The sequence below is a fragment of the Lepisosteus oculatus genome, chromosome 29 (assembly GCF_040954835.1).
Source record: "Lepisosteus oculatus isolate fLepOcu1 chromosome 29, fLepOcu1.hap2, whole genome shotgun sequence".
Lineage (NCBI taxonomy): Eukaryota > Metazoa > Chordata > Actinopteri > Semionotiformes > Lepisosteidae > Lepisosteus > Lepisosteus oculatus.
The window spans coordinates 8,241,581-8,265,165 of record NC_090724.1 but is presented as its reverse complement, the minus strand read 5'-3'; the positions used below and the strand labels follow the sequence as shown (position 1 = coordinate 8,265,165).

Below are 23,585 nucleotides of genomic sequence, written 5' to 3'. Positions count from 1 at the left end.
TCTTGAAATTGACGGATTCATGTTGAGAGCGAGAGCAGTTGACATTGACCCCATCGCTGGCCATCGACATGGCCCATCTTTGCAGATGCTGTGCCAGGTAGTGCTGCAGGGAAACCCAACACACTTGAAACCTGAACTTGAAAAATCACTATAGTTCAGGTGCAGCAATTAGCAATTAGATGCAATTAGTTTCATAATGTGTATGTGTACTACAAGAGCAATAAAAATAAACTTTAAATCTTTAAAACTTAAAACCTTCCAATGATAAATTGCATGTTTCTCTGCTAATGTCTCCTTGTTACCATAATGGCTTTCTTACTGACTAAATGAGAGCATTTTATTTTTGAAGTTTATATTTTTGTGACCTTTGAACTTTGTGAATGTGAAAAGGTTAATGAAAAAAGGCCTTTGTTTGACCTGCAGCTTATATATGGAGTAAGACAGCCTTGCCTCTTTGTTTGGCTGCAAACCCTGATTCTTGAACTTTAACCTCTAGGTCAATTAGATAGTTGACGGTCAATTAAGCAGTTAAAGCCCCCATAGGATCAGCAGCAGAAGGGCAGACCTATCCTTATAATACACTGTTGTTATCCTGACTGGAGTGAGACCTCTGCTTCATAAAACACAGCTCACACCATCTTCAGGGACGGTGTGTACACTGCTCTGGCCTGGCAAGACCTTCACAGCTGGGCTCTGACCCCGCCCCCAGACTGGCTCACGGCACCGCCCAGCTGGGGTCTGACCCCGCCCCCAGACTGGCTCACGGCACCGCCCAGCTGGGGTCTGACCCCGCCCCCAGACTGGCTCACGGCGCCGCCCAGATGGGATCTGACCCCGCCCCCAGACTGGCTCACAGCGTCACCCAGCTGGGGTCTGACCCCGCCCCCAGACTAGCCCAGTCTTTAACATGGCACCATCGCTCCAGGCATGGTGGGTCCCGAGCTCGACACCGGGGCAGTACCAGTCCAGCAGTTTCTAAAGACCTGGAGCAATTTCACTGTGACCAGTTGAACAAGTGGACCGTCTTAACTCATCCAGGTCATCTAGCTTAACAATCGGAACGTCCCCCAGCTCCCCAGAGCTAGTATCCCCTTCTGTGAGAAGTTCCTTGATGGGGGGAGACCTGGAGCTGGGGCTCAGCAGGGCCAGGGCTAGAGACTCTGTAGCAGAGCGCCCTGTCCTCTGGTTTTCTGTCCCCCCTGGACCCTGAATGAATCGAGTGGAATGACTTGATCCACATGACCTGTGTTTCCAGGTCTGCATTCACTGGAGATTATCAGCTCTGCAGACCCAGGAGTGAATGTCGTCGTTATAATGTTCAAATTCCTGCCACATGCCCAGCATACAGCTGCAAAAACAGTAATAATGATTAAGCCTTTGAAAATAGTTTTTTGTTTCAGTTTTGGGGGCAGTAGTTGAAGATCAGTGACAGTTCAGACCATGGTATTCGCTGTAGGCTTTGTGTAGCCAGATCAGTTGCACTCAGCCTTGGTTTTGAAGTCTGGAGAGCAGCACTTCAGTTGGCAGAGGCTGTTTTGTTTGGTGTCATGAGCTGTCATTGTTTCCAGGGTGTCGTTACGGTCTGTTTATCTGTATGCTTTGCACCAGAGTGTCACTGGAATACCTGTCCCCATAGGACAGGGCCTCAAAAACTTTGGTTCCTGTTTAATCCACGGTTTTGAGGAACCTGGTCTGACTTTTCAGACTGCTGTATTGATAAGTTGTCACCCAGATAATTAGTTAACGAAGATGATCACTGAACCTTCATTCTTTCATTCAAATAGGCAATGCTAAGCAGGAGAATGAATGTGAGGCCATATGACAATTAGTGAACAATGTTGAAATGTTAATTAAGTGTATTGAGTACAGCTCAAGAACTGTTAGCATACACAAGGTTTTAGCTACTTTTACATGGATGCAAAGCAGTCTGTAATATAAATCTGTAAGAACATAAAAAATATCGGGGCTCAGATTTAGAAATTTCACGGGATCCTTTGTGAATGTTTCCTCTGAGCTTTCCAGGTGTCCAAAATATGCGCATTATTGCAGGTTATGTGCAGGTTTCATACACATTATGTATGTGTACAGAGGGGCCACATGCTATTTTGCACGCCAGCTGTATCAGTCTTGCCAGTCATACCAATCTTAACCACAGTCCTAGTATGGTAACGACTTGAATAAAGATACCTGTAGTCTGATTAATAACACAAAGTGAACATCATGTATCTGAATGTATTTGCCAGTGTTACCTCTGACCAGGTGTGTGAGCTCACCTGCGGATTGGGGTGCTGGTGGGGCGGTAGGTGCTTCTTGCAGCGTGGAGTTGAATCCCTGTTGCTGTGGAAGGAGCTCTAGGCTACAGCTGATCTTCTCTTAACCTGCTCAGGCTGTCTGCTCATTTGCAGCTTCCTTTCACCCCCTCTCTCTTTGCTGGTTAAGTGGAGACGAGCCCAGACACGAGATTAATAATTCAGTTCTTTCAGTCGGGCTGGCAGCTGCAGAGGTGGGTCTCGCAGGGGCAGCCGGTCCCCGGGCAGGGCGCGGGTCAATATTCCAGTAATGATGCAGCACCTGCCTCTGTAGAGGGGCTCAAGCAGGCAGGCACACCTGCCAGTCCCCAGGCGGCGCGCAGATCTGGACTCGGCTGGGTCGCGTCCACGTTTCCCCACGCGCCCTTCCACAAGGAACCGAGCCATTTCTTCCCTCGAGTTTTATCGTGGGCAACGGCGTCATGTTTGCGAATGACCTTTGACCTCTGACCTGGAGAGGCGTGTTATTCAACAAGAGGGGCTCTCTCGCTCACGTGTGCCTGTGGTCAGCTCCCGTGAGTGTGAGTGCCTGTGTGAGTGGTTACATGTTTTACCTCCTGTTTGTTTTTTTCCCCACGCAGAGGCGGAACAGTTGGAAAGCCCTCTGACAAAGCTCACACTAGGGTCGAGGGTCAGGGGTCAAAGGTCAAGGAAAGTGCTCAATCTCCTCTGTCTCTCTCTCGTTACAGCCCTTCATGTCGCCACGGTACCCCGGCGGACCCCGCCCCTCGCTCCGAATGCCAAATCAGGTACTGCGCCCCGCCGGCGACCTTATCCTCAGCCGGGCCGTCCCGTGCAGCCAGGGTTCGAGCCCTCTGTTGCAGCTCCTCGGTTGAACCCCAGTCGCACGAGAGAACCTCTCGCCTTCCTCGCCCGTCTCGGTGTGGAGCTCTGTGGTTTCGGGTCACAGCTCCTGTGCGTCCACAATCCTTGAAGCGTTGGTGTGAGTGGAGGAACCTGGAGCACCGCTGAGCCGAACAGCAGGGCGGCGGTGTGGTCGTGGCCTCAGGCCCTTAACAATGGTGGTTTTGTGGTCTTCTTGTCTCCTGCAGCCACCTGTGGGCGTTCCAGGATCACAGCCACTCCTGCCCAACAGCCTGGACCCCACGAGACCCCAGGGTAAGGCCCGGGCTGGGTTCTGAAGGGCAGCAGGAGGTTCGGGAGACTCGGGGAGGGAGTGGGGGGTGGGGGGTGGGGATCGAGGGGCTGTCGCTGGTGGTCTCTCAAAGCCTGTCTCGTTTTTCCCAGGCCATCCGAACATGGGCGGCCCCATGAGGATGAATCCGCCCCGAGGGATGGCCGGCATGGGCCCACAGGTAAGGACGGCTGACTGTTGCCCCTCCCCCAAAGGAGCATGGCTTATTAGCCCCTTCGCTGCCACCCATTGTGTCATACGAGGGACTGGAGCAGGCGGGTGAGGATTTTGCTCTCTGGACGATCAGGACTCTCGACGCCTGATGTCACAAACCGGAAACGAGGTTCTGGGAGAGCGCGCCGCTCCCTGCCTCTCTCCATGTGTCCTGGCCCACTCTGGGACTCGAACCCCATCTGGTCCTGAGGGGGTGTGTGTGTGTGGGGGGGTCCCCTCATAGCCCCTTCCTCCCTGAATGCTCTACGTTAGCCGCACGAGCTACAGGGTCCGGAGCAAAGCAGGAGAGCCCCTGTTTCTGTGTGCGGGTGGGTTCGGACAGATGCGGGTTAATATCTTAACGGCTTGAGCGCAGTACGTGAATTTCCCGTTCCTTGCAGGAGACGACACTGAAATTTCCATTTCAGGGACCCCACCAGGAGTTGGCTTTAGCCTCACGTAGCTTTAATACGAAATGTGTTTTTCCTGCTCCAGGCTCCAGGCTCCAGCTGTGCCTGGTATCGGACTCGGGAAAGGGATCGCTGTACAGCTCGGGAATGCTGGCCCTTTCTTTTCCTCGATGGCACGCCGCCCCTATCCGTCCCTCTGCGTCTTTTCCTAAATCCCCTGTGGTCGTCGCGGTAACGGTCCCTTTCTTTTTCTGTCCCTGTGCTGTGCAGAGCTACGGTGGTGGAATGAGACCCCCTCCCAACTCCTTAGGTGGTCCGGGCCTGCCAGGAATGAACATGTGAGTCTCCGGGAAGCCAGCACCCCAAGATGGCCCGTTTTGTAGACGCCGTCAGTGGGGCTGTTAACGATCGATCAGTCGCTACACGTGAAAAAGGCTGGTTGTCGTGTGCAGAATGGGAGGATCCTGTTCCTGTGTGAGAGCCATAAACTGCATCTGGCTCTGGTCTGCAGCGTCGATGCTTGTGGCCCCCTGTGATATGCGCCACTCGCATCTCGGTGACGCCTCTGTGCCCCGAGATGCAACGGGACTCAACTGCTTGGGCATCATTTATCCCCTCTGCAGTTGCACTCTTTTCAATGTGAAACTGACATTTTGTGGGTCCCAATTTCTTTGTTGCTGATGGTTGTTCTTGTTGTATAGTGGAGTTGATGATGTTCGACCCTCGAATTGACTAATAGAGCTGGGATATTACTTGTTGCACATAGTGCTCGCTCAGATGTCTGCAAGGCAGGTAATTGCTCTGAGTGGCTAAGAACATTAGAAGGGTTACACATGGGAAGAGCCCATCTAGCCCGTTGGGCAGTTAGTAGCTAATAGCTAATGGATCCATGGATCTCATCCAGCCCTTTCCTGAAGGACGCCAGGTTCAACAACATGGGTGGGTTGTTGAAGCAACCCAGCCATGTTGTTGAAGAAAAAGGAATTTAAACGGCAGAGAATGTTAAAGAAACAGAGACTTTAAAGCAGTACAGATTTGAGAGCTGATAAACCTTTGTCCACCTGTTTCTCTCAGTGTAGGTCTTTGAAATTGGCAGTACTGTTCAGTCGCATCTAGTAAACAGTTAAACAGACGCTGATGTCCAAGTTTGTCTTTCAAAGTGTAATGTATGTCCTTCCTTCAATATACAGTGGTATAGAAAGTCACCACCCCCTTTCAAAATGTTCACCCTTTGTTGCCCTAAAGCCCAAGAAGAAGAAAAATTAAAATTCCACTCTCCAACCACCCTTCATGTAAAGACGTGCCTCAGTTTTAAATGCACTGCCACATAGATTCCACTTGTGACTAATTTTTGACTTTTCTTTCTAAAATGCCCGGAAGCGTTACTGTTACTCTTTTCAAACATCACACGTTTGCAGACAGCAGGAAGGAAAGGCTACAGTATGTGTTCTGTACAAGACATACCGTTGATGGGCGCGGGGATGGTCGCTCACTGTCTCTTCCTCTCTTTCCTCAGGGGTCCCGGAGGCAGAGGTCCCTGGCCAAATCCAAACGCAAATTCGGTACGTCCACCTGCTCTGGATCAGAACTTCGGTTGCTTTCAGGGAAAATAAACCATTTAAAGATATTAAAGGAAGTGGTATATTGTTGGTACAATATAAATGCTTTCTGGATAGCTGGGGGAGAAAGGGGACAGCTATGTCCTTGATCTTTAAGGGTTCTGTTTAGTGTTCTGGGAGATTCTAGTGCCCGGCAAGTTTCCTGCGCATCACTTCCTGCTTGGCGTGTGGCAGCGTATCCATTCCCAAGTCCATCAGCTTTAAAATTTCCTTTTTTTTTCACCGTGTTGACTTTTGTGCCTTTCCCACTTGTCACATGTCTGCCTTCTGTCTCCCCACAGATAGCATACTCCTCATCCTCTCCAGGAAACTATGTGGTAAGTAGGAACTGTATTGGACACCAGGCTTATTACCAAAAGTGGCCTAACTTCTGAAAGTCATCTTTCTGGGTTTTGAGGGATGCAAAAATGTACTAGATTTCTCTTAAGTTTGCCCACCCCCTCTTTTTCTCTATCAGGGTCCACCAGGGGGCGGAGGTCCACCAGGAACACCCATCATGCCTAGCCCAGGAGGTGCGTCCCCTTAATTTGTCCTTGCACAACTCTTACTCTCAACTTCAGTTCCTGTTGCACTAAATTCCTGTTTTTTGAAATCTTATTGACAAAAACATTAAGAAAAGATGCTCGGTTTTTATTATTTCAACCTGTAATATTAAATGCAGATTTTAGAAGTGATTTTTTAAACAGACTTTTCAAATATTATTTTTAAAATGAACGTGTATTAAAATGAGTCGTTATCATTAGTGGTGATTATTTTTGAATAGTTCTGGTGGGCTTTTCTGTTACACTAAGGGATGAGAACAGACCCCTTCCCACATATTCTCAGCATTACTGGAAGAAGCAATATTGCTGTAGAATTGTCGTCAGCTCTGTGAGAAGTGTGGTCAATGGATAAGACAACAGCTGGTCATCTCCGGGAGTGAGTCACTGTAGAGGACAGTGGTCAGCTGTATGAGAGATGTGGTCAGAGGATAAGACTATTGTTGGTCAGCTCTGAGAGTGAGTCAGTCAGTGTTGAGGACAGTGCTCAGCTCTACAAGAGAGAGGTGGTCATTGTAGAGGACTACAGTCCATCAGCTCTGTGAGAGTCGCTCCGTGTGGGTTAGAGTGGTCAGTGTAGGGGAGAGCAGTCGGTGGTCAGCTCTGTGTTCATGGAAGGAAAGCACATTTTGTCCACTGCCTTTTTTTATCTTAAATATATTTTCCTCCTGTTGTCATTGTCTTGCTGCCTTGGTAACCCCCCCCCACCACCACCACACAGACACACACGCGCACAGCAGGAGCAGGGGGCCCTGGGAGCCCGTGGAAATCTCCCAGAATCCTCTCACCCCCTCCCCCCTCCTGTCTCCCCAGACTCCACAAACTCCAGTGAAAACATCTACACGATGATGAACCCCATCGGCCCAGGAGGCAACAGGCCCAACGTAAGTGTCCTACCACAGAGGCGTCTGGGCTGGTAAGATTGGGAGATCCCCGCGGGAGGCGTACCCCTGTCCCGGGGCCTGTGGGGGGGCGTGTCTGCGATGAGCCATGTGACTGGAGCTCTGACATCACGCTCCAACGGCAGCGCGCCTTCCTGCCAACATTTCTAACCTTGCCCAAACCTCGTTGGACATGGCGCCATTTTAAGAGTTGTGTCCTCGGGCTCCAGTCAATGTGGAGGGCAGTTGCTTTGTGTAACGTTTGGTAGCTCAGCACCGATTGATCCAAGGGTCTCCTCCAGCCACTTCATGAAGGGAGCCAGGAAGCTTCCAACAGCGTGCCTGGGGGGGACGGGCTTGCGCCACACTCCCGCAACTCTTTGCGTAAAGCAGTACTTCCCGTCCGCGGTCTTGTATGGCGGCTCCCCGCGATACGATTGGTTAGGTGTGTCGCAGCGGCGAGCGGCTCCCAGTGACGTCATCGTCTCTCTTCCAGTTCCCGATGGGCCCGGGTCCCGACGGTCCGATGGGTGGGATGGGCGCGATGGAGCCGCACCATATGAACGGATCGTTAGGTAAGCAGTAAAGCTCAGGTCACGGGCACTGAAGCACAGGGTTTGAGAAAAATGAAATGACTTAATCCGAGGAGGAAGCAGAAAGGCTGGTTCAGAAAAGTAACAAGGGTATAGCACTGGCGCCCTCTAGTGGTGATAGAGAACATCACAGTCAGCTCATAATTAATTAATAATAATAATAATAATAATAATAATAATTGCTTACACTTATATAGCGCTTTTCTGGACACTCCACTCAAAGCGCTTTACAGGTAATGGGGTCTCCCCTCTACACCACCAGTGTGCAGCCCCACCTGGATGATGCGACGGCAGCCATAGTGCGCTAGATCGCTCACCACACATCAGCTATTAGTGGGGAGGAGAGCAGAGTAATGAAGCCAATTTTATAAATGGGGATTATTAGGAGGCCATGATTGGTAAGGGCCAATGGGAAATTTGGCCAGGACGCCAGGGTTACACCCCTACTCTTTTCGAGAAACGCCCTGGGATTTTTAATGACCACAGAGAGTCAGGAACTCGGTTTTACGTCTCATCCGAAGGACTGCACCTGTTTACAGTATAGTGTCCCCATCACTATACTGGGGCATTAGGACCCACGTGGACCACAGGGTGAGCGCCCCCTGCTGGCTCCACTTATACCTCTTCCAGCAGCAGCCTCAGCTTTCCCAGGAGTCTCCCCTCCAGGTACTGACCAGGCTCACACCTGCTTAGCTTCAGTGGGTTGCCAGTTGTGAGTTGCAGGGTGATCTTGTTTTCACCACACAGGACTGAGTAATGTGGACAGTTTGTTTTTACTAAGTGACTCTTCTTCTGTTTCTGAAATAGGCTCTGGTGATATGGACGGGTTGCCAAAGGTAAGAATCACACCGTGTCCAGTGCACACCACGCAGAGCTCATGACAGGTCACGCAGTGGTGCTAACTGTGCATCCCCCCCTCTCTCTTTCCACCCAGAGTTCTCCAAACAACATGGCAGGAATGAACAATCCCCCAGGGACTCCACGCGATGATGGGGACATGCCTGGGAACTTCTTAAACCCATTCCAAAGTGAAAGTGTGAGTCTGCCTCCCCGGACCCCCCTCTTTGTCCCCCAGTAGGACTGGGATCCAGCAGCCTTGGTCCTGAAAGGTCAGAGGTTACTGGCGGGGTAAGGGTGGGGGCCTTTGATGAGGTTGGGGACCATAACAACGGTTTCATGGTAGACTGACGTGAGGACAAGCCACACAGCAGAGATGTCCCCTAACAAGTTCCAGTATCATTGATAGCGAGAACGGGCCCTTACCAGTCATGGCCTCCTCATAATCCCCCTCTCTGAACTGGCTCCATCACTCTGCTCTCCTCCCCATTGAGAGCTGGTGTGTGGGGAGCGGACTGGCGCATCATCCAGGTGGACGTGAAGGGGGATTCCCAGTAGGACCGAGCTGCCTGTTCCACCCTCCCACCACCCTTCATGTAAAGAAGTGACTCCCGTTCTCGGTATCAATGAGTGAGTCTAGTTCTGGCTGCTGACATAGGGGAGCAATAACCTCGTTTGGCCCCCTCGGGCGAAATCGGAGGTGAAGCCTGTGAGACACCTGTTGTTGATCCCTCGCGGAACTTGTTAGAGGACACCTCTGCTGTGTGGCTTGCCCTCACGTCAACCGTCTCCCATGAGACAGAGCTCCAGCCTGTCCCACTGCGTTCTAGTTCAGACGTTAGCTGGGGGGGGTCTTCACCCCCTATCGCAGACCCTGTGCTGTGTTTTTTTCAGCTAGAGCTGTGCCTATCCACTCTCACCCGTCTCCCCCCTCCTCTCTTCTCTCTTTGCAGTATTCACCCAACATGACGATGAGTGTGTGATTTCTTTTTTTATTTTTTTTTATTTTTTTTTATTTTTGCCGCCTCCTCCTCCTCCTCTTCCTCGCTGCCCTCTTTTCCCCCCAATTCTCCGCTCTGGATCGTCACCCTCCTCCCCGCACACCACACACACACGTGCGCCCTCCCCGGATGGGGGCTTGGCGTCGGCCGCCGCGGGCGAGAGCGCTCTCCGAGCCCCCCGGGGGGGGGGGGGGGGCTGCTCTCGGACTCCCCCCACCCCCTGCCTGCCAGGCTACCTCACCGGCCCGGGACACTGACCAGCCCCAGACAGCAGCAGTGGCAGCAGCCCTCTCGCTTCTCATCTGCTCCTTCTCGGGTTTGTTTTGTTGGGATGTTTTTAAGGAGAAACGCGGAACTGCTTCAATCCGGCGAAGCAGGCGGCCGATCCTGCCTGTTCTCCTGTCGGGATCGTGGTTATTTAGTCGTGTGTTTTTCTGGATGTCTTTTCCCCCCTCCCCCCCCTCAAGGGGACATCGAACCTCTGGACACCTGAGACAAAAGCACAGCGGCCCTTCTGCCCACAGATCTTCTGTTCCCCCCTACCCCTCCCCAGGCGGATCAGATGGGGCGGGCACGGATCTTAAACAAGGTCTTCCCTCCCTTCAGCTGCCTCCTCCCCCGACTCGCTGAAATACACACATGGCTGTGGGCTCCTGCTCGAACCCCAGCACACTGCCAGCCTTGATCTCCGCAGGCTGGCGGGGGGGGGGGGGGTGTTCAGGACCCCGCCGGGATGTGACTGGAGGAACCGGACCTGGAGGCGGAGCGACGAGCTCGACCCGAGCTGGGCGATCGCCCGTTGGCATCGCTGCTCGGTAGCGGAGCTGGACAGCTGAGCTGAGCTGACCGGGGCGCTGGGATTTTCCGATGAGAGGGAGCAGCTCGCCCCAGATCTGTTTCAGTTCCCCCTCCCCCTCCAAAAACGGAACTACCTTGACTGCCTGTCCAGTTAAGAACTGACCCGCGGGCAGTGGACACACGACTACGCTGTCCGTTCAGCACAGAGAGCATTCAGTATCGCAGCTTTTTTTAATTTTGTACTTTTTCCTTACCTCTGGAGTGGCCCTCACACTTGTATTTATTTTAAACCTTTTTTTTTTATTTTTAAAGTGCCCTCTTTTGTCCTGGTAACTAGGTGACAACTCCCAGGTTGTTGGGACTGAACTGCATTGACCCGTGCTGCTCTTGCCCCTTCTGTCCCCCAGGGGGCGGTGTTGTAGTGCCGCCTCAGAAAAGAGCTGCTGGCGTGGTTTCTTGCTGGCAGTTGGCTGAAGATAATCCCCTGCATATTGATGTTAGTGGTGTAATGTCCAAGCCCCAGTGTGTTGTAGTGGACAATCAAAAAAGTTCTGTCAACGCAAGAAAAACACAAATGGAAGGGAAACCAGTAATCAGTAAATTGTACTTTATTTTTTTTATATCATTGTTATGTTCTGTCACTGTTCTATTACTTGCATTTCATAAGCCAAGTGGCTTATTCATAAGTCATATTCAAGGTCCAGCTCGACTGATCTGAAAAGCTTTCTGTGCATCTGTGTTCTGTCCCATGTGGCTCTTGACGGCAGCTGCCTGTTCCTCTGGGCGGATGTCTGTTTAGTGAAAGATGGGAGTTCCACAGAAAGGAGGCTGCTGTCACGCAGTCCACTGTGTGCACGCTGGAGAGAAACCCTTGCCCTCCCCCCGCAATCCCTGGTCTTAATTTGGTACGGCGCTGTTCTCTTTAAACCGGCAGAGGCTGGTGTCCAGGTGACTTGGCCAGGGGCTGTCGTCTTGTCCGAATCTCCCTTGCTCCATGTTGGGACATGTCATGCTGGATCGCCTGAGTCGAGCCCCCCAACTAAAGGACCACACTTCAGCAGGCGATTGGATCTGGTGAGATCCGAAAGCTTAAAAGGGAGTGGTAATGTAATGGGACCAGTTCAGCTGCTCCTCATAGGTCCAAGTCGTAGGAGCTCCTGCTGGTCTGCGTCTCAGCTTCCAGTCCAGAGCGGCTGTCTGATCTGGGGAGTGTCAGATACAAGGGTGTCTCGGTAACTGGCGTGACGCAAGTTCCTTTTTGTAGAACTTCGATTTCTTTCTTTGAATCCAGCCCATCGCCTGAAGCAGGCCCCAGAGCAACCCTGTCTCCAGCGCTGCGCTGTCCTGCGGCCCAGTGAATTGGTGGAACGAGCCCGGGCTGTTCCAACCTGACTCAGAAACCCGGTATCCAGGCAGTACGGTCTTTGCCTTTCGTCTTGTCTGCTCGTGCACGAACCCCAAACCAGCCCTGTTTGGACCACGTCCCATGTGCTGTTTTGCTGTTCTCTTTTTGTATATTTTTCTTTTTTAAAAAAAAAAACAACAAAAAAAGATATTTAAGAAAGAAAGCTGAAAAAAAAACTGGCCCATTGGATCTGCATTCGAATGGAAGGACTTGACCCAGGCTTTGCTTGAGAAACTCTTTGTGGGGAAAGGAGAGGGGGGCTGAGAGACAGATGGAAGAGCAGACTGCCTTTCTGCCCTGGGCTCTGCAGCTGCGGTGAATATTTCACAGCGCAGCTGTACAGGAGACACTGCAGGCCTGATTGCCAGCAGCCTGGCCCTTCCAATGCACTGGAGGCTTTTTTTTTAAACTTCCATGATCCCAGTCTATTCCTTGTTCTCCCTGGCTGGTGAGAGTGCCCCTTTCCAGTTATATCCCAGTCCCACGAGTCTGCATCCCGAGTGGAACTGACTGCTCTCCCGCCTGCGGGCTGCAGAGGGCGCTGTCGGACCTGTGCAGCGCCTTCAGTCGGGGTGGGGGGGAGACGTTGGCAAAAGCAGCCAATCAGAGGAGAGGGAAAACAACTCAGACGGGGTGATTCATTAGTGGTAGCGCTTAATTTTGGAGAATTAAAGCGTTGATGAATATGCTTTTTTTTTATTTGCACATAAACGGGAAAGGTCATTGCAGCGAAGGTTGCAGAGTGCCGCAGCACCGCCCTGTTGGCCAGTGAGCCCCAGAGCTAGGAGGGTCTCTGTCCCAGCTGCTCTCAGCCCTCTACGCGTGGTTGGTTTTGTAAATACTGTATAATGCATTTTGATATCATGGACATATTTTAAAATGTCACTACCAATGAATACAGCTCTCTCTCTCTCTGAAAAAAAAACTACAAAAAACTGTTTTTCATTTAAAGGGACGGTGTGCTTCTGTCTGACTGCTCTTGTAGCTTTAAATAAAGAGCAAAATAACAGTAACTGCATCCTTCATACAAGTTGAGCTTTCATGAAACCGCTGCATTAAATCCTCCCAGAGCCTGTATTGTCTTTTAGGGAGGAAGGAGACCACCTCCCTAGAGCTTTGTCCCTAAAAGCCGATGTCTTGGAGAGGACTTGAGTCCCCCGGTGCTGTGCTTGCAGAGTTGAGACAAAGAATCTGTGTGCTCGCCTGGTCTCTCCTGGGCTTCAGAGGATGAGCCTGAGCTCTGGGGTTCTTAACCCTGTGAGTAAGAGAGCAGAGTTCACGTGAGCCCTTGTGGACTTTCACCGTAGTACCGGCCTAGCACAGTCTGTCTGCCGAAACATGCAGTGGGGCGACAGTGTCATTGCGTGAGAATGCGCCGGTTCATGCGAGCTGGGGCATGACTGTGCAGGTTTAGCAGGCTGGCCCAGCAAGGGGGAGGACTTGTCTCCCGAGAGCTTGTCCTGCTTGTGGGTGACGTGTCTGAGGCCGTGACGGGGGGGGGTGGCCTGACCCCCCTCCGCCACCCACAATACAGATGTGCTCGGGGAGGTCTGTCTGCACCGCAAAGAAGGCAGATGTGGGGAGGGGGAGAATCTTCAAGGTGGTTGGAACTGCAGCGTTCCGATTTATTTTGCACTGGTTGGGCATCCTGAGTCAGAGGGTCAAGGGCACCATCTCTTTAAAGACACGGCAAGGGACCACTTATTCCAGCCTTTCATATGAAGGATTTTTTTTTTATCTATTTAAAAAGAAAACGTAAAAAAAAAACAAAAACAAACGGAGACGAAACTTCAAGGACCTCATTCGAAGGAGAAAAGCGTGAGAGCAGGGGGTGTGCGTGTTCTCCCTGCTCTCCTGTCCCGGGACAGCCCCGTCTGTGTTCTCTCATCACGCTCTGTATTACCGGCCCACTGGCAGGGACTTTTTGGGGGTGCTGGGTGGGGGAGCATGCAAGAGGAGAGGGGCTCCCTCACCCAAGGTGGGGGGGGGGGAGGTGGACCCAAACCCTCATTCTTGGTGGGGGGCAGCTACAGTCCAGCAGGGGCAGATTCGTTTTGATCAATTTGTTTTGGGGAGTTTCGTTGGAGATCACTTGACTTCTGCAGACTTTGACCAATCGCAGTTTTGGCCCCTTGAAGCTGTCTGGAGCCCAGCAGCTTTGACAGGTGAATGATAACCACCCCCCCCCAACCCCTTTGCAGCCCCCTGGTGACCACAGTTGATTGCTGAGTCAAAGGTGCAGGGCAGGGTGCTGCCGCTCTGAGTCTCTGGGGTCCTGCCATCCCTGCTGGCCTGTGTCTATGAGCCCAAGAATGCCCAGGTCTGTCTTGTACTGTTCATTGTCCTTTCAGATGACACAGCAGTATTGAAAATGAAGCAGTCTTTTTCCTAGGTTTGCTTTGTATTTTACGGTAGGTAGCTGAGATCCTTGTCTTAGGGCTATATAGTTGTCTTGTGTAGTATACCGATGTCCTTTGTATGTTTCTTTATATTGTAAAGTTTCTTTAGACTGACAAAAAGTTGCTTATTGAAGAAAGAAACAAACCTGCATCAATAATAAATGTAATTTGATTTTTTTTCCCCTTTGTTCTTGGAGTCGTCTCTTCATCTTCTGCCCTGTGCCGAAGGGCAGCGGTGGTCTGTCTGTGCGTTGTACATACGTCTATTTAAAAACAGAATTGAAATAAAATCAGATGGCTTCCTTTTACGAGACATCAGTGCTGCTCGGACGGTGCTTTGTTCTGCTTGTGGGTTTCTGTGTTTCTATCCTGGGTGGTTTTTGGGGGTGGGGTGGGGAGGAAGGGGGGGTGCCTAGAAACGGGAGTACACTGTGCTGTTCGTCATTAACAGTGCCCCCAACTGGCAGCTCTTCTGCAATACTTTAGTACAGCCAGGTCTTCAATTGCAAGTTGATTAATTGGTTTATCAATTAAGCAATTAAGGTGCTGGTTTATCGTCATGGAAGGGATTGGAGAGGCCCCCAGGTGAGTCTACACACTGCAGCCTGTTCTGGTGAAGCTGACAGGTATTTGAGAGGCTTTCTTTGTTTAAAACAAGTGCCATTTCCAAAGCTGGAGTTTTCAGTACTTTCCACAAGCACAGCGACTCCTGATTTCTCTGACTGACACTTGTCCTCAGAGCCTTTGGAGGTGTGGTCCTGTGTGCCAGCGAGGTCCAATTCGGTTGTTTTAGCCATCAGACACATTTCGATGAGCAGGGCTGTCCTTTCACTAGTGGTCCTCTGCTTGTCGATACGATTCAGAGCTGAGGGGTTTTTTCATGGCGCAGTGATGTGACACAGCAGGACCAACTTAGTGTGAGATGGACACAGATGTTGGGACACATCAGAGGGGTGGACAAGTCTGGCTGCTGCCTCCAAACGCTCCAATGAGAGGGAGAGGGATAGAGGGTTGAATTTGGTGCATGTTAGTGGAGTGAATGCTGGAAGGTTAAAGCCATTTATATCCAGGATTGGTGGGGTCAGAGTTGGTGTCTGTCCCACAGTATTGTTCTAAACACTGCATAGGGGATATCCAGTGGCCCTCAAGGGCCATTCCTGCATTTAGGGTGTCCAGCACTGACCTGTGTTTTCTCTGGATTTGTTTGCATGTGTAGTCTAAAAGCCTATAATGTGGCTTCTCTACAGCAACAGGCAAAGTCTATGCTAAGTTATCATCTCTGCTGGAGCACGATGGTATCAAACAGCCTGTATCAACTGACGAGATCGGGTTGCATCAGGGCAGTTGGCTCAGCAGGTGGGCTGGGCACTCAGCTGCAGAGATGCGTCTGTACGTGACATCGGGAATGTTTTTTTGAGGTGCTAAATAGTCTGAAATCTCCGCTCTGCGAAGCTCTGTGTGATCAATCCAGACGGGTCTACATGAGTGTGAAGTGGCTAGCTGTTCTGTTCTGAAAATATCACTTGCATCTGAGCACAGCTGATGGTAAAGGGTTGCTTATGCAAACGAAGAAAAAAAAAATCTATGTAATATCAATTGCATTGAAGTGTATGGGAACTGTCAATAATTTGCAAGGTTAATATTGACTTGGTCATTCTAAGAACTGTAGTGTTCAGAACAGTAATATTTTTAATGCCCCAGACAAAACCTACAGAGAAAAATGTATTTGTTGTTCTAACAATTTGAGGTTCTATACACTGCTTTGCCATGCCTGCACGTCTGGAGGAGCATCTGCAGGTTTGTCATCCAGCCAGTTCTGCTCCCAAAAATATAAGATCATCTCCAGATCTGTGTTCTTTTTTTATAAGAACACAGTACACGTAGCCAGACCCCGATCTGTGATTTATAGAAGCACGCTGGGGAAACATTCTCAGACCAGCGTCCTCCTGGAATAGGAGCTGCTGTCCACCGGGCTGGGTGTGACCGGGCTTGATGCCGGAGGCCGAGGGAAGAGCACCCCCTGTACCCCGGGAACGTCACTCGTCCGCTTGTCTGCGGATGGGCAGGTGAGCGACGGGGACAGGGAGCTCGGGAGAGCAGTGCTGGGGCTGTTCCACCATGGAGGATATTCGCTATACCGCTCAGCGGAACCAGGCCATGAGGGGCGAGTCTGGCTTCTTTCCTGGCCAGCTGCTGTGTCCCTCTTGTCCTACGTCAGCTCACTGGGGGAACCATTTACTGACTCCAGGCTCCTGCAGGCACCCCATTGCCCATCATGCACCCCGAGGTGAGCGGAACAAGAGGTCCTGAGATGAACTGCAGCTACTCGAGGGTCAGCGAACGCAAAGCAGCCACAGCTTCACGCCCTGAGGAAAAAACTTCACTCTGATAAAATCTCTGTTAGGCCAGTATCGCCCTTTAACATAGCTGTCGTGCTTAAAACTTGTGTAAGAGAAGGCTTGAGGTCGCCTTAGGTCATTGGGTGGGTTTTAAAGATCGCTCACATTCCAGAATTAAGCCTAATCCTTTCATAACGTACTCAGGTCTCAAGTCAAGGCTGGGTGGAATGATAGAGAATGATGCAATGATGGAAAATCCTGGCCTTAATGTCAGTGTAGAAATATCAGACTGGAACAAGGGCTGCTGGGAAATGATTGTTTCCTGTGTTTATGTAAACACCCTGACCTGTCCGTTCTTTAAAGCATGTGCCAAATGCAGGAATGGCTCCGTTTTGGTGTCTTTTCAACGCAAACAAGACCTGATACTTTTTAGCTCGGTGTTGGTGGTGTTCTGTGTGGATGCTAACGTGAGGATAGTTGCATGTTTACATTCTATTCTGTGTGCCTGAAGCCTGAGCCCTCTCAGGTTCTGGAGTGTTCAGTGGTCAGGCTTAGTCACGGATTTAGTCAAAGCCCTGATGCGTTGCAGGAGCAATCCATCTGCCTGTTGTTTCCCATCCTGCCCATCTGCCTACAGCTGTGCGAAGGGTTGTGTTGGTTCTTGAGCAGACTTGTTGGTCTGAAAGTGTCCTCTCGATGCATGAGCACATGCAACTGGGGAAAGCTAAGAGCATGAGAAACATGCTGTCATACCATTTGGTAGGGCAGAAGCTAACAGATCCAAAGAACTCATCTAGCTGTTTCTTGAACCAAGCCAAGATTTCGGCTTCTACAACGCACACCACTTTGTGTAAGGAAGTGCCCCCTGTTCCACAGCCCTGTGGCGTGTGGATATAGGAGAATCCACTGGAACTGGGAAGAAGCATATCCAAGGGAGAAGAATATGGAATAAAGGCACTCCAAGCCCCACGCTTCAAGAACTGTCTTCCTGGCCAGCTTCCGTCTTGCAAGGAGAACCTGGTTCATCGGCAGCTGGCCAGAGGTGTGCCGCGGGTGGGGCTGGAACTGCTGAAGTGGAAGGAGGTGGTAAGAGCCGAGTTCGGAATAGGCAGGAATGCAGGGTTCACACGGAGGCTCCGGGACGTCGTGTGCATCTCTCTCTCCCCCTTTCTCACAGTAGCAGGATCTCCTCGTAGCTGCCCGGATGCTTCATCTGCTCCAGTTGGATGGAGTGTCGACGCTGTACCCTTTTCTCCTGGCCGGCCGCAAACCTGGAGCCGCAGAGCGGGCGCCAGGGAGGCTTCTCCGTGGGGGCAGGAGGTCCGAGCCCGGCAGGTGCCGGGGAGGGACCCGAAGGGAGTGGCGGGAGGAAGCTTGATCGCGCCTGGGAGCCGGACGGCATGGCGCCCTCTTGTGGCCGCCTCTCGGGGAGTCGTCTTTTCCCGGTTACGTCACCAGCGAAGACACCCTGGGAGCCCTCAGTGGACTCGATGGAGAGGGACCTCCGGCCGGGCGCGGACGAGAGCTGGCCCTTTCTGCCTGGCCCCTGCCTGCTGCCCTGGGTTTCCACTGGGGTGGGTTCCACGTTGTTACCGGGCTGAAGGTGCAAATCGGAAGAGCAGGGGTCTGGGGCCAGGTGGGGCAGCTGCAGGAGGGGTCGGTCCGGAGCGGCGGTCAGCGTGTTCCTGCGGCCCAGCACCCTGGATTTGGTGGATGTGGGCAGCTTCTCGATGGAGGATCTCCTGGGCGACTTCTCGGGGGCTGGGGTTCGGGCCCGGGCGGTTTCGGAGGAGGAGACCTGTGCGGAATCCGTGCTCTTGGAGCAGGAGGTTCTTCTTGACACAGCCAGGACCTGTAGTTCGGTTTCCAGCTGCCCCTGCTCCGTTTCCTCCTCCTCCTCCTCCTGCGCCCATCCTCCACCCCTCAGGCTCTCCTCGTACGCGTCCTGCAGGTGTGTCAGGTTGTGAATCTCCAGCCAGGGCTCCGATCGCAGGCGGTGGTTCTTGCCCGCCCAGCTGTCCAGTTTGGGCCGAGCGCACGCGTTCTCTCGCAGCGGGGCCGGCGCCCCTCTTTTGCTGGTCCCCCGGAAGTCGAAGATGTTCCCTCCCTCCGCCTCGGAGCTGGGGGAGCCCGTCTGGAGCTCGATCTCCGAGGGAGACGTGCAGGAATCCGGCGAGGAGTGTCCCTCGTCGTCCGGGGAGGGCGGCACGTTCAGGTACCTCTTGGTGACGGCGTGGCCCCGAGCGGTGAGGTCTTTGGAGATGATGATGATGTCCCGGCCCCTCTCCCTGCAGGCGTCCAGCAGCACCTGCAGGGTGGCCTTCTCCTTGGCGTTGACGGCGTAGACCAGCGCCGAGGCGCCCGCGTAGTCCTCCAGGCTGGGGTCGGCGCCGCGGTCGAGCAGGAGCGCCGCCACCTCGGGCCCCGCCTTCTCCCTGCAGGTGTACATCAGGGCGGTGCGCCCCGTCCTGTCCTGGCCGTTGGGGTCGGCTTGGTGGTCCAGCAGGTAGCTCAGCAGCTTCAGCTGGCTGGTGACCGGCTGGTCCCCCTGCCTGGCTTTGCAAGCCGCCAGCAGCGGCGTTTCACCCGTCTGGTTGCGTTCGTTGACCTGGGCCCCGCCTTCCACCAATAGACGCACCAGCCGGAGCTTGCCCAGGTGGGCCGCCTTGATGAGGGGGCTTCCGTCGGTGAGGTAGTCCCATGGCTCGCCCATTTTTTGGGGGGGGTCTCCGAATCCCCTCTCACCAGCCTGGGTCCAAGTCTGTGTCGTGGAGATAGGGAGCTCTTCCCTCTTTGGGGGGACCCCCAGTGACCCCCCCCTCCTCCCAGCTCCTTACGGCTGCAGAGTCTTCAGTTCTTGGGTCGCTGCCCAGAATCCACTGCAGCTCCTGTTGCCAGGCCAACACAGAAAAGATATTTATAAGGTGCCATTGAAGAGATAGAGAGCAACACAACACTTTTTTTAAAAGAACGGTATTTCCACCCTGGTACACAGACCATTCGTGCTGAAATGACAAAGGATAAGGTAAGGGCGATGAAGTTGTAACCAGATGCTGGCTCAACACGTCTGGATCTCTTTGTGCTCAGAGGCGATGACAGCAGGAGGGTAGAAACTCTTTTTTTTGTCTAATATAAAATCTGTTTGATTGATTTTGTATTAGACCCTGAGACAAACTGATCAGAATCTTATGCGAGTCAAAACGTCACATTCGTATCGTGAGCTGGGGGGAACAGGCGCATCTCTGACTTCTGACCGATTCAAATGTCGGGCCAAGTACAAAGCCAGAAGGGGGGCACTTTGAAGCCCTCTTTTTCTGAGAGGACCCCAGCTGGGATGAAAGAGCTGACCAGCGGGGAGTAGGGAGGGGGAGACGGGCTGGTACAGCGAGGTCTCCTGGCACAGTCACGGGATGTGCTGTCTTGCTTCAGTCAGCTGGGATGATATCACATTCCCCCCGCAAGGATATTGCTGTAGCCAGAGACACCCTCCCTCTGGAAATCCCTAAAACTCTGCTTTCTTAGAGTAATTAGTCTCGCTCAGATCCCATGATGGGATATGAACGTTAGCCGATCAAGTCCAACGTCTTTGTGTCTTCCCCTCCTGTGGAAACCCTACCACTGTGCTGCAAAAACAGCACCGCGCTTTCGCTGGAACCACGGAGCTTAGACATGAGTGTCCTGAAGGGCCCTTAGTTCCCGATCTGTGCTACAACCCCAGCCTACTTCCCTCAGCTCAATGTTAGTCTGTGACTGCGAGCCAAGCGCCTGTGTGTGGCGAGGAGCTGTCAGGTTACCTGGAGCACCTGTGCTATCAGATCTGCTCTCCATCAGAGCCTCATCATTATTGCAAAGAGGAAGCCAGATACATCACAGCCTGGGGATTATCTTTGCACATAATATCAGATTCTTAGAACAGGAAGTTCTGTGATGAGGTTCCAGTTCTTTTGTTGTGCTCTTAATGCTTCCTAAGAAAATTGGGATCCTGTCTTGAGAGGCAGTCTGCAAATCTGAGTTTCTGTTTCTTACGTTATAGTGATGATGAGCCATTGTGGCCATGAAGCTCGTAGCCCAGTTTATGAGTCACAGGATGACTGTCCCTGGAGGCTGCAGTTTTTTCGTTTGTTTTCCAAATAGCACTTGCATCGCCAGCCCCCTTCCTTTCATAACACCTGCTACTGATCCAAAAATACTGTTTGATGAAAGTGACTGTGTTTCAGTGAGATCGAGAACTGTGCTCGCAGTGTGGAAAATACACAGCCAGCTGGAGGGTGGGCCATGCCTAATAATAATAATAATAATATAATAATAATAATAATATAATAATTGCTTATACTTATATAGCGCTTTTCTGGACACTCCACTCAAAGTGCTTTACAGGTAATGGGGACTCCCCTCCACCACCACCAGTGTGCAGCCCCACCTGGATGATGCAACGGCAGCCATAGTGCGCCAGAACGCTCACCACACATCAGCTCTCAGTGGGGAGGAGAGCAGAGTGATGAAGCCAATTCATAGATGGGGATTATTAGGAGGCCATGACTGGTAAGGGCCAATGGGAAATTTATCCAGGACGCCGGGGTTACACCCCTACTCTTTTCGAGAAACGCCCTGGGATTTTTAAATGACCACAGAGAGTCGGGACCGTCTCATCCAAAGGATGGAGCCTGTGTCCCCGTCACTATACTGGGGCATTCGAACCCACATGGACCGCAGTGTGAGCGCCCCCTACTGGTCCCACTAACACCTCTTCCAGCAGCAGCCTCAGCTTTCCCAGGAGTCTCCCCTCCAGGTACTGGCCAGGCTCACACCTGCTGGGCTCCAGTGGGCTGCCAGTTGTGAGTTGCAGGGTGATATGGCTGCTGGCCCTAATAAACCCTGGTCTTCTCTCTCTCTGAGGCTTGAACGGCGAGTCTCGTGTGCCCTTGAACCGGTGCCTCACAGGCTCGGGGCGAGCCTGTCACTCACCCCCAAACCAGCCCGCCCCCCCGGCTCAAGGCCACGCAGCAGCACTGGGGTCGGAGGTCAAAGAGGATTGACATCTCGCTGGTCTGTTTCTCATCTCGGCATTCCTCTGCAGGAACGTGTCCTGTTCTGGCCTGTTTTTAATCCTCAAGGGCACCACTGTCCGTTTCCTGCACATTCCAGTAATATTTTGGTGTTTTCTATTTCTTGTTTGCTTACCTTAGTCTGGGGTTACCTGCCTCATCCATTTTTACCCTCATACTGTAAAAGGAGAATTTACAGCTAGATGCACTTCGAAAGATATGATATGCTAAAATATGAGGAGAGACAACAAAGGGAGCTACATGTTGTATTTTTACTTCTCCCTTGGCAAAGGCTTTCTGTTTGTAGAACAGATGAACAGTACGATCTGGCAGTTTTACTCTATTTTAGTACTGCCTAGTGAACTGTAATGATACTAGTCTATTCAGAAACAAGGAAACCCCCTGAATCTCACCCTGCTCCCTGACCAGTAAGGTTGCAGCTGCAGGAAGGCTGACAGATCTTGTTCTTTCAGCCAGCAGTGGAGTTTTAATGGCACAGATCGGTGACGGACCGCTATCCCAGTGCAGATATCGAGTGCACAGTGGGTGGAGGTTAGTGGTTTGTTATGCCTCAGGTTCAGTGGCTTTTAAACTACAGCGAGAGAGAGGGTGTCACACGGACACTGCGTTCGCGGTCAGAAACAAGGCTGTGCACACTGCTACAAGGCTGTAGCAGACAAGATTGAACTGTTAATGACCAGGGCTGAGGTGGACACCACCGCCGGAGGCACCAGACAAGAGTAAGGCATGCTCACCTGTGGAGAGATGGGTCCGGTGGCCAGATGTTTCTGACTTCCCAGGAATCCAGCTGCATGGGATCAGGCAGAGGCAGGAACTCCAAATACAGCTATCCGTCCTTTTCTCTCTCCCCCCTGCCCCCCCTCCCCCGACTTGTCCCTTTTAACTGTCCTGGAAGGAATGAAACCAGTGTTTTCTTCCCACGTTCAGATGCGGCACAGGGCCTGGCATGCTGGATGGCACTGGGGCCTTCCTCGGCAGAGAGGCGAGCAGTCCTGTGTGTGGCCAGACGCCCTGCTACTGTTCTGCAGTCTGTGTGACCTGTGTGGCAGTCTCTGCGATCTGTTCCCACCCCCACCTCCTCCGCTGCATGTGTGATGCATGCCCACAGGGGGGGGAGAGGGCGGCGCAGGCGGACCGCACAGGGAGATGAATGCCAGGAGCTGGAGGCGGGCACCTGCTGCGTGTGTGCGTGAGTGAGCCCAGCACTGTGTGGGCTGTCTATATGCCTGTGACAGATGCTGCCACTCAATGGCGTGTGGAGGGAAGACTCCTGAGACCCTTTCGCTTGTGTGCATTTGCAGTAATGTGAACTTGCTTTGGGAACACCAACCCAGCAGTGACCTGTAATTTAACTAGAGCTGCAGACCGACGGGTCAGTGGGAAAAGCATACGAAATATTTTTTTCTTTGAAGGCCCTCTGCTGGTGTCGAGTGTTCTAAAGCTGTTTTTTTCTCTGTACAGTGTCCCCTTTCCCCAGTGAGACTAATCAATCACTCCTGTACCGGTGGCCTACAGCCCAGTGTCACACTCAGGCTTCAGTGACAGATCACCATTACCAGCAATGTCAGGCGCCGTGGGGAGGAGAGGTAAGGGGATATAATATCGTTTACTTATTCATTTGTTCACACACACACAGCAGAACTGTGGGATTTTCTCTTCTTCTTGAGTTTTAACAGTTCCATTCTTAGCATAATTCATTAACAGCCATTGAAATGGGCATGTTCGTAATAATGTACAGCAAATAATAATTGCTTACACTTTTATAGCACTGTTCTGGGCAATGGGGATCTTCTCCACCACCACCAATGTGCAGCCCCATCTGGATGATGCGACGGCAGCCATAGTGCGCCAGAACGCTCACCACACATCAGCAATCGGGGGAGGAGAACAGAGTGTGAGCCAGTTCAGAGATAGGTATTGCGAGGAGGCCATGATTGGTAAAGGCCAGGGAGAAATGTGGCCAGGACACCAGGGTAACACCCCTACTCTTTTTGACAAATGCCCTGGCATTTTTGATGACCACAGAGAGTCAGGACCTCAG

At 52.1% G+C, this 23,585-nt stretch overlaps 2 protein-coding genes across 5 annotated transcripts in view; one reads left to right on the top strand and one right to left on the bottom strand.

Moving 5' to 3' along the window:
- The window catches only part of ssbp4 (single stranded DNA binding protein 4), a 62,795-nt gene extending 48,476 nt beyond the window's left edge, over positions 1 to 14,319 (top strand). For 2 of the 4 annotated variants that reach the window (XM_069186223.1, XM_069186221.1), the window contains 12 exons: positions 2,999 to 3,058; positions 3,362 to 3,428; positions 3,558 to 3,625; positions 4,338 to 4,405; positions 5,584 to 5,629; positions 5,968 to 6,003; positions 6,144 to 6,198; positions 7,039 to 7,109; positions 7,603 to 7,681; positions 8,507 to 8,535; positions 8,634 to 8,735; positions 9,490 to 14,319. In XM_069186223.1, coding sequence (XP_069042324.1) covers positions 2,999 to 3,058; positions 3,362 to 3,428; positions 3,558 to 3,625; positions 4,338 to 4,405; positions 5,584 to 5,629; positions 5,968 to 6,003; positions 6,144 to 6,198; positions 7,039 to 7,109; positions 7,603 to 7,681; positions 8,507 to 8,535; positions 8,634 to 8,735; positions 9,490 to 9,519 — 711 coding nt within the window. In that variant the 3' untranslated portion in view covers positions 9,520 to 14,319. The other 2 variants (XM_069186222.1, XM_069186220.1) reach the window with 1 other exon arrangement.
- A 76-nt stretch (positions 14,320 to 14,395) lies between these two features.
- LOC102688881 (ankyrin repeat domain-containing protein 34B) lies at positions 14,396 to 22,822 on the bottom strand. The gene is made up of 2 exons (XM_015365567.2): positions 22,279 to 22,822; positions 14,396 to 19,366 (listed from the first exon to the last, which is right to left on the bottom strand). The coding sequence occupies exon 2, from the start codon at positions 19,189 to 19,191 to the stop codon at positions 17,650 to 17,652; it is 1,542 nt and encodes a 513-aa protein (XP_015221053.2). The 5' UTR covers positions 19,192 to 19,366; positions 22,279 to 22,822; the 3' UTR covers positions 14,396 to 17,649.
- Between the last annotated feature and the right edge of the window lie 763 nt (positions 22,823 to 23,585).

What these genes read in the sequence shown, in the direction of transcription:
- LOC102688881 (XM_015365567.2), bottom strand. Translation starts at nt 19,191, where the DNA reads ATGGGCGAGCCATGGGACTACCTCACCGACGGAAGCCCCCTCATCAAG.